Genomic DNA, 9,797 nt, shown 5'->3' with positions numbered 1-9,797 from the left:
GCTGTTTGTATTTTTCCTGTTATTCCGAGAACATGTAGCCTATATATTCACGAAAGATCATAATGTGGCTGCGGCAGTCGCTCACTTGTCGCCTCTTCTGGCGTTTTCCATACTTTTGAATAGCGTCCAACCAGTTCTTTCTGGTGAGGACTATATTCGATTATTGATCTGATTGATATATTTCTTGTTGCTTCTCCAAAATAACCAAACATCATCAACGAACCAAAATATGTGCCGAAAGAATGTCTAGCTTCTTGCTATATTAAGCACATTGTGATGGAAAGTTTTGATGTGGACAGGTGTTGCTATTGGGGCTGGATGGCAGAGTGTTGTGGTATATGTGAACCTTGCTTGCTATTACTTGATAGGAATTCCCACTGGGGTTTTGCTTGGTTATGTCGTCAAATTACAAGTTGAGGTAAGTTTCCAACACAACAACCTTGCATTCTGGTACTAACATAATGTCTATAGTATTACATCCATGGTAATAAAAATATCAAAAGTAAGCGTAGCAGTATTCTGCAACCAGGACCGAAAAACAAATCAAACCAGTCAATATATGGTTCATAATTGACTCTCAGAAGATTGTTTCAGCCCGACTTGCAAAAAATAACTAGTCCAATTTGAACAATTTTTTCCCCGATAGCTTAACTCCAGCTCCAACTCGAATCGTTGGTTCTTTCATAAGCCTGACGAGTTCATACTTACGAGTTTGTTATTATTCCTTGGCATGAACTAGCATGTTGTTCTGACAGGGTGTTTGGATTGGAATGTTAACTGGGACGTGCATTCAAACTATCATTCTGATGATAATAACAAAAAGAACAAATTGGGAAAAACAGGTGCAGATCCCTTTGATTTTCTTCTCCATTTCCTTTGTCAAGAATCCGTTTATCAAATTAATGTGATCGATCTCTTTAACCCCTTCTTGAGTCTATGCAGGTCACCATTGCTCGTACAAGAGTTAACAAATGGTTTGTGGAAACTGAACCTACTCATAACTCAACAGCTGCTTGATCAACAAATCCTTAATTGTATTTCTAAGGAATGTTACATGGTATTCGTGATTTTTCGAGCCAAAATTTTATATACATGACTTGTTTATGTGAAATACAATGGGGATTATAATGACGCCGACTCCTAATAGCGATTCAAGTGCTTGTTTATATTAATGTTTAGGTTAATTACACTGAGACCCATTTGAAAATGCTAAATTACAGTTTCCTCTAAAGAAGTTTTGAAATTACGCTTACACCCTCTTAGAAAATTCTCGTTTTACTGAACTTTTTTCGTTAGGGTTTGGATGGAAAATATTAACGTAAGCAAAAAAACTTACATAAGTTTTCAATTGTTTCCCTCATTTAACATTACTATGTGAATTTTCGTACTTATAAAGAGATAAATGTAATATAAATATATATATATATATATATATGGAGTGATGTTAACATCATTATACTTTTTTCTTTTATAAGTACAACTAATCACATGAAAATGTTAAATAAGGGGTAAAATTATAAATTTATGCAAAAAATATTTTTTTTTTTTGCTAAAATCAAAATTTTTTGTCCAAAGCCTAATAAAATGGGATTAGGTGTAAATAATGATTTTTCAAAGGGGTGTAAGTATAATTTCAAATTGTTTTAGAGAAATATAATTTTGCAATTTTAGGAAGGTATATATGTAATTAACCCTAAATATTATATAAAAAAGAGATGCAAGAATACAGTAAAATGAGAAACTTTTCGAAATTTAGGGCATAAGTCGTTATTTAATTAATTATTATCTAATGAGTTTGGGCAGCATTAATGAGTTCCGTGTAGTTCTTAATATACTACCAACACTGACATGTGATTCCTATATATATATATTTTACTAAATGTGCGCGACTATAGCATTATTTATATCAGATATTTATATAGCTGTCATCTTATTTTTCTAGTAAAATGCAGTAACATAATATAATATTTCTATAAAATCCTCTAAAATTAAGTGTATTGCAATTTATTAGAAATTTAGTTCTGTATTGACAATTTTGATCTTCTTTACACTATAATAGACTTCATATTTGGTCCTGTAACTATAGGTTTTTAGGACCAAAATTATTGATAAAGGACTAAATTTGCCCAAAAAAAAAGGACCAAATGTGATATGTTCAAGATTAAATTCGTCCAAAAAAATGAGTAAATATATAAATTGAGTAAGTTACAGGACCAAAAATACTAATGACTTAAAGTTATAGGACGAAAAATGTAAATTTAGCCACAAGGCTTTCAGCTGCCAATGCGGCGACAGATTTTTCTATAGCCATATATTTTAACAACAGTAATTTTAGTTTTAATAGATCGAAAAATCCATCTTTGAAGCCCTAGTTTTAATTTTGTTGCACCGAACTGACCAAATAGGCAATCTGGTGGGAGGTTGTGATGAAGAGGAAGTTTTTGTAGGTAATTGTGACGGACAATGTAAGAAAAAACAAAAAATCTCTTTTCGTTGCTATATCTGCCAATTAATTTATATTACATCTGAATTAATGGATTAGAGTTATGAATTTTAATTTTTAATAATATTTTTTTTGAATTTATTTAAATAATTTTGAATTAAAAGATTTTAAATTCTTTAACTATAAATATGAACTATGTATTGATATAAAACTTGTATGCACGTACGTACAGAGGGTGGTTGTGATAGAGAGATAAGTTATCAAAATGACGAATGAAAAATCTTTAATACAGATATAAAAATTTGTTGAAAAATTTATGACCCATGACCAAAAATAGGAAGGCCCAATACACCCACTTGGATAGCTACGGTTTGGCCCAAGCTCACGACCCACAAACCGACCCACGACCCGACCCGACTCGGATTGGTTACTTATTTTATACCTAACCTCATATTCTCTCATATCTCACATCTCTCTATTTCCTCTCTGTGATTCACTTTCCTCTTGCAACGATGGTCTCCTTCCAAAACCAAGCTGATGGTTTATGGAAAGTGATCTCTATCTTCCATCTCCATCTCTTTTCTCGACCCTATAAATAGGAGACTCCTTCTCATATCTTATAACAGTGAACTATTCCGATAAGCTTAATGCAATTCTTTGTGAAATAGAGAGATTGAAGGTCTCAGTAACCGTGTGCTAAGAAGATCTGTGTGATCGAGGGTTATAGCTTTTGTGGCAAGGGCTTTGTGCCAAAACCGTGTGCAACCGTGGGTTTTATCTTAAGGCTGCCGATCTTAGTGATCGTGAGTAAAACCTAAGAAATGGATCTGGCCTTCTGAGCCATCGTTTGATCGATTATTTTCGTTGCTTTATGTTGATGTAATTTTTTACTAATATCTTGTATATTTTTATGTATTATTTTTGCAATAATGTTATGGGCTCTCCACCTAACAAAATTAAAATATGTTTCTCACCAACCATATGTAAATGCATTTATTGGGTTTTTGGCATTTAAAATAAAAGATATATACAATTACATGATAAACATTTGAATTGACAAATTTGGTGAAAAGAAGAAATTTATGGTCCGTTTGATTCAATTGAGATGGAAGGGAGAGGGCCAATGAAAAGGCAAGAGGTAGGAAAATAATAATAGTTTTTTCTTCAAATTGATTAGTATGATTGAAAAGGGAGTAAATTTTAAATATTTCCACTTATTTGGTATGTGAAAAATAGAATAAAAAGAAAATACTGATTTTCATAATTTTACTGACTAACCCTTTCATTTTATATTTAGAAAAATAAATAAGTTAATATTATACTAAAATAATTTTAGTATATTAAAAGTTTAAAACTCTTATTAATAAAAATATTCATCAAACAAGAAAACAAATTATTAATAAAGATATTTATGAAAATGAGTATTGTGCATTTATTCTAAATTATTTAGTTTAAATAAAATAAAATTTACTATCAATGATCTAAGACACGATATTTTTTTCGGTGATTTGATTATCATTTCTTAAAATTATATATGGGGGATTGTACAAAAAATTCGAGTTCCTTTTGGATTTCCTTCTTGATCAATCACAATTGCAACATTATCATCGTATCGTATTATCACATCGTTGTCACATTTAAGTTCTTTACAAGTACATACAATTTGATATTATTAGATGGAAGGAAAAAATAATTAGGGGAAAATTATATATATGGGCAATATAATAATAACGATAAAATTTATTTTTTTGGCCTTATACTTTTACTTTTTCACTCAATTTAGACAGAAAAAAAAAATTGAATTCAGAAGGGATTTCATATATATCTAATTTTACTTTCCCTCCAACCATTTTTCCTAATCCAAAATCAATTTTTTTTCTTGTAGATCTAATTTTTACTTTCACTTTTCTTATACACTCACTTTTTACCTCAATCAATCGACCTTTGGGTAGAATGTTATAGCAACAATAGGCTTGTTAATGATAGGGATGGCAATCGCACCCAATCTTTTGGGGCCCCAATTTGGACCCGCTCCATATGGGACGAGCTTGGTACTCATATTATTGGGTCCAGATCCTAAAATATTGGATCTGGTAGGATCCAGGGCTGGTGACGAATTTTATACCAAACCCATCTCGAGAAGGCCCTGTCTATTTTTTTAATATTTAGTATTATTTATTTATCCATATGTAATTTATTAATAGAGAATTATGATATTATAGGTAAATTTTCAAATAATTTTGCATTTATCCAATTCTATACATGAAATATAAAAAAAATAATTGAATGTATTATTTGTATTATATAATTTATTTTAGATAAAAAAAACTATATTAAATTACCTAAATGTACAATGATATTTAGTATTGCTTATAAAAAAATTAATTGAATGTACTATTTGTATTACATAATTCATTTTAGATAAAACTATGTTAATTTAAATTGATATTAGTTATTGAGAAATTAAAAAATTAGATAAATATTTTGTTTATATTATATAATTCATTGTATATCGAAAATTATGTTAAAGTACAAAATCTAAAATGTAATTATTTATGAATTATGAACAAGATTTACCTGATTGTATTCTTTGTATTATATAATTCATTTCAGATCAAAATCTATGTTAAATTACTAAATTTAAAATGATATTATTTAATAAAAAAATAAAAATTTAATTGAGTGTATACTTTTTCTTATACAATTAATTTTAGATTGAAAATTATGTTAAAATATTTAAATTAAACTAATATTATTTATAAATTTAATTGAGTGTATTCTTTTTCTTATACAATTAATTTTAGATTGAAAATTATGTTAAAATATTTAAATTAAACTAATATTATTTATAAATTTAATTGAGTGTATTCTTTTTCTTATACAATTAATTTTAGATTGAAAATTATGTTAAAATATTTAAATTAAACTAATATTATTTATTGAAAAAAAAAACATTAGTTGAATATTTTTTTGTATTATATAATTCATTTTAAATTTAAAAAAATTATATTAAATTACTAAAATTTAAATTAATATTTAATTAATGAAAAAAAATAAAAATTTTAAATAGGGGGGGGGTTACAAAAATTTCTAATTTTTAAATTTATAAAATTTCTAATTTCTAACATTGAAAAAATTATAAAAAAAGTAATTAGATTAGGTGGGTAAAAGAATTGAAAATTTTATAAAAAGTAATCAACTTAATTCATAAAAATTTAAAAAATAAATAAAATTATAATTTATAATTCACAGGAAAATTTTGGTCATTTTACTACTAAAAAATGAATGAAAATTAATGGATTGAGCTAATTATTATACGATTGTTAGAATCAGGAGGTATTAGTGATAATTTTGAAGCAATAAAAAGGTATTTATAATTATACCAAATTTTAGAAGAACTCGTTGTAATTTATTTTAAAAAACAGAAGAAGAAATGAAAGATGATATACACAATTAAATTATTATTCGAAGGAAGTCATATAATAAGAAGGTAAATGACCAATTAAAATATTTAGAAGCCAATTTATATATACACCAAGAAGAATTATTTACATATATTTACATACATACATACATATATATAATTTATCGTAACTTATATTTTAAAAGAAATAAAATTAAAACTGACAGCAATTATGTCGCTTGACTTAATTGAAGTAATGATACCGAGCAAAAAATTATTATTATCATTAAAATATATTTTTATAGAAAAAATAATTTTAATTTAATATAAAATACAGACGGTATTTGTGTAATTTGATCTAATTTCAAAAAATATTAACGTAATTTACCCAAATTATTAAATAATTCCCTAACAATTTAATTAATTTATTTTTTTGTATGCAATATTAATATAATTATTAATTTTATATTAACTAAAAATTATTTTTTCTTATAAAAATACATTGTCATTAACATTGACAAAAACATTTAATTATGTAGTGGTGGGGTGACTTCTAATTATCAACTTCAAGAAGGAAATGCTTAGGGATTAGATTGTGGTGCTTTAATTTTTTTTTTTAAATAAAAAATGGCACCGTGATTTTAAAAAAGAATTTTTTTTTTTAAAAACTGAACGCCATGCCGCTTAAATGTTTAAAACAATCTAAGAAATCCACCTATTTCTGCAAATATTTTTTTTTCAACAATATTTAAATAATTCTCCCGAATTCGTATTGTTCGTTCTAATTTCATATGAGTCTCATTGTGTTTTTTTTTTTCTTAAAAGGTGTATTGCTCAAGACATCTTGGAACTTATAATCACTCAAACTCCTCGCCGCAAGTTCGCAACCGATGTAAGATGCGTGACTACATCATCAATCCATCCGGACGAGAGATTTGGAACAAACGCATGGTTTCATTCCACAAATGACGGCAAATGATGCTACATGCTATTAGAGATTGTTGTATCGTTGCATGAGGTATTGTCCAATTTAATTTTATTAAAAAAAAATCTTGATACTTATAAGCCACTTGCCTACATCAATTATTATATAGGTAAATATTATTTTCTAGTGCTTTCATGTAAATAAATCTCATACCTTATGTACATATTTTTTTCTAGTACTTAATAATTCAGTCACCTCGTCCAATTTAAATATCAGATAACTTTTTGCTAAAAAATTTCAAGTATTTAGAGGGGACACTTTTCTGTCCAATTTAAAATTTACAATTGAGAATTATAATTAATTAAAAAAAAAAGACACATTTAAGTCCAAATCTCGACGAGAAAAACCTTTATGCACCCTATAATTGGGGGATCAAAATAGCATTTTTCTCGCGTACACACTAGCTATGCCTTGCAGCCTAACAACCAAATACCCCCACCCACCCGGGGGGTGGAGGGGTACTATCCTATTTCAAAATTTTGCCTGACTTTGTATTGTGGAGATGTGGTAAAATCTGAGCCAGACTTGCTACCAAACTCCAGACAGGCACAGCATTTAACACTCTTGGAAGCATGCAACTGTTCTGTGATGTCATTAATGTGAGTAAAGTGTGTACACCGTAGATGGGGCCAAGAAAGTTGAGTGTAAATCCCAACCACCTTGCAAGAATCGACAAAATTTGCAAGAACTGAAAACTGAAAACCCCTTCAGACATCACTTCCCTTTTTATAAGTTCATCCCACCAATAAACTGCAACTCCCAGAACAGACTTTCACTGCAGAGACTTCTCTAAACCATTAGGTATCTCTCCCTTTCTCTCCCTCTCTCTCTCTCTCTCTATTTATCTATTTATATATAACGATGATTGAATTAAAACAGAATTAAATTTGGTTTTGTTAAGTTCAACAAACGAATTTTTGTCGCTATCGACTAACGAGTAGTTTGATTGTGTTTTTGGGTTCCTAATCTTGAGGCATAATGCTCTGTGTCTGATTATTACTATCTGAAGTCTGCTGGTTTTACTGTTTTCTTTCCTTATTACTACATACAGTTTTTCATTGATGGTGGAGATTTATGTCAGTCTTTTTTCTTTACTGGACTGGTTGCAGTGAGTGAAAAGTTCAAATTATGTTTTCATCTACATTTCAGACAACTTTGTTTCATTGTAATTCAAGAAAAGTTAACCCCCTATTCAGGACATATGGACAAGAAGCCTGCATGTACAAATTATGTCTATTTTGTTATACATGTTTCACAATACATTGACACAAGATGGTCAAATAAGCTGAAAGGAAAACATCATAAGTTCAAAGGGAAGTTCATCTGTTTCTGCTCTCATTCATTGTCATACAGCCATGGAAAATGAAGTTCAGGAGAGGCTGCTAGCTTCAGGAACAGATCAGGAGGGTGATTTGAAGGGAAGAGTTTACGAAGAATCGAAGAAGATATGGAGGGTTGCGTTGCCCGGTGTTATATCAAGAGTTACTTCTTTCGGTACCGTGGTGGTGACACAATCTTTTCTTGGTCACATAAGTGCGGTGGATCTTGCTGGTTATGCGCTTGTTCAAAGCTTGGGCGTGCGGTTTGTGAACGGAGTTCTGGTAATGCAAATCCTTCATAACCTTTTGTTGAGGATTTCTTTGATGCTGTTAGTGCAATATAAGATGTTCCATACTTTTCCTGGAGTTTGGACGACAAGCGTTTAATTAAGGATTGTCTGTTTTATCCAGTCTTTGTTGTCTTCTTTCTTACTCTTGTTATTCGTTCTGCAGATAGGAATGTCTAGTGCAACCGAGACTCTTTGCGGCCAAGCATTTGGGGCGAAGCAGTACCATATGATGGGAATTTTCTTGCAACGGTCGTGGTTGGTTGATCTTGCCACATTAACCATCTTACTACCTCTTTTCTTCTTCGGAACTTCCATCTTTAAGCTGCTTGGCGAGGAAGCGGGTATTGCAGAGTCGGCAGGATATATATCTCTATGGTTCATTCCCTTCTGCTACTCGCTCGTCTTTAGCTTGACAATCCAAATGTATCTACAAGCACAGCAGAAGAACTTGATAGTTGCTTACCTATCAGTTCTGCAATTTGTAGTCCATATTCCTTTGTCTTGGGCTTTTGTCTACCTTCTCGAGTGGGGGGTTGCTGGAGCTATGGCGGCGCTAAATATATCGGCATGGATTGTGGTAGTCGGAGAATTCATTTACATATTTGGGGGCTGGTGCTCCAACTCATGGAAGGGATTTAGTCTGGCTGCATTGAAGGACATACCTCCGGTGGTGAAACTCTCGATATCTTCTGGTCTGATGGTTTGGTAAATCCTTTTACCCGTTCTTGTTTACCCTGCAAAACTTGTACATCCATTATTTGCTAACTGTTTTGATTGTTTTATAGCTTGGAGCTGTGGTACTATGCCATTCTAATATTAGTAGCAGGATACATGAAAAATGCAGAGGTTGCCATATCTGCCTTCTCTGTTTGGTAAGGTTCATTATACGGTCGTCCTGTTTTCCGTCACTATACTATGAGAACGGCGACTAACAATAGAATTTGCAGCCTTAACATCAACGGATGGGAATTCATGGTATGCTTAGGCATTCTTGGTGCTGCATGGTATGTGTTTATTAGCTATACTTATCATCCGCTGCATCCCTTTGTTATACATCATCGATATTATTCGTAACTTTTGTCTCATTTACTTGGACATTAGTGTGCGGGTTGCAAACGAGCTAGGAAGAGGCGACGCTAAAGCTGTAAAATTTGCAATCAAAGTCCTCCTCTCCACGTCGGTCCTAATCGGACTATTGTGCTGGATTCTTTGCATAGTCTTCGGCAATAAAATAGGATACCTATTTAGCAGTGACGAAGATGTTGCAAAGACGGTGGCGGATCTCTCTCTTCTACTTGCTTTCTCGATGCTGTTCAACAGCATTTATCCGGTGTTCTCAGGTTATCTTTTTTCCTGC

The 9,797-nt window shown here is 30.9% G+C and overlaps 1 protein-coding gene and 1 pseudogene across 2 annotated transcripts in view; both read left to right on the top strand.

Moving 5' to 3' along the window:
* Nucleotides 1-1,185, top strand: part of LOC105155764 — a 3,103-nt pseudogene extending 1,918 nt beyond the window's left edge.
* Nucleotides 7,373-9,797, top strand: part of LOC105155763 (protein DETOXIFICATION 24) — a 3,495-nt gene continuing 1,070 nt past the window's right edge. Inside the window, exons 1-6 of one of the 2 annotated variants that reach the window (XM_020698540.1) lie at nucleotides 7,373-7,632; nucleotides 8,185-8,432; nucleotides 8,604-9,145; nucleotides 9,226-9,312; nucleotides 9,388-9,444; nucleotides 9,542-9,797. The exon at nucleotides 9,542-9,797 is cut by the window's right edge and continues 219 nt beyond it. In XM_020698540.1, coding sequence (XP_020554199.1) covers nucleotides 8,187-8,432; nucleotides 8,604-9,145; nucleotides 9,226-9,312; nucleotides 9,388-9,444; nucleotides 9,542-9,797 — 1,188 coding nt within the window. In that variant the 5' untranslated portion in view covers nucleotides 7,373-7,632; nucleotides 8,185-8,186. The remainder of the gene's footprint in view (nucleotides 7,633-8,184; nucleotides 8,433-8,603; nucleotides 9,146-9,225; nucleotides 9,313-9,387; nucleotides 9,445-9,541) is intronic. The other variant, XM_011071708.2, reaches the window with a different exon arrangement.

Source organism: Sesamum indicum, linkage group LG2 (genome assembly GCF_000512975.1).
Source record: "Sesamum indicum cultivar Zhongzhi No. 13 linkage group LG2, S_indicum_v1.0, whole genome shotgun sequence".
Classification (NCBI taxonomy): Eukaryota; Viridiplantae; Streptophyta; class Magnoliopsida; order Lamiales; family Pedaliaceae; genus Sesamum; species Sesamum indicum.
The sequence above is the reverse complement of the archived record's forward strand: the minus strand, read 5'-3'. Positions and strand labels throughout refer to the sequence as shown.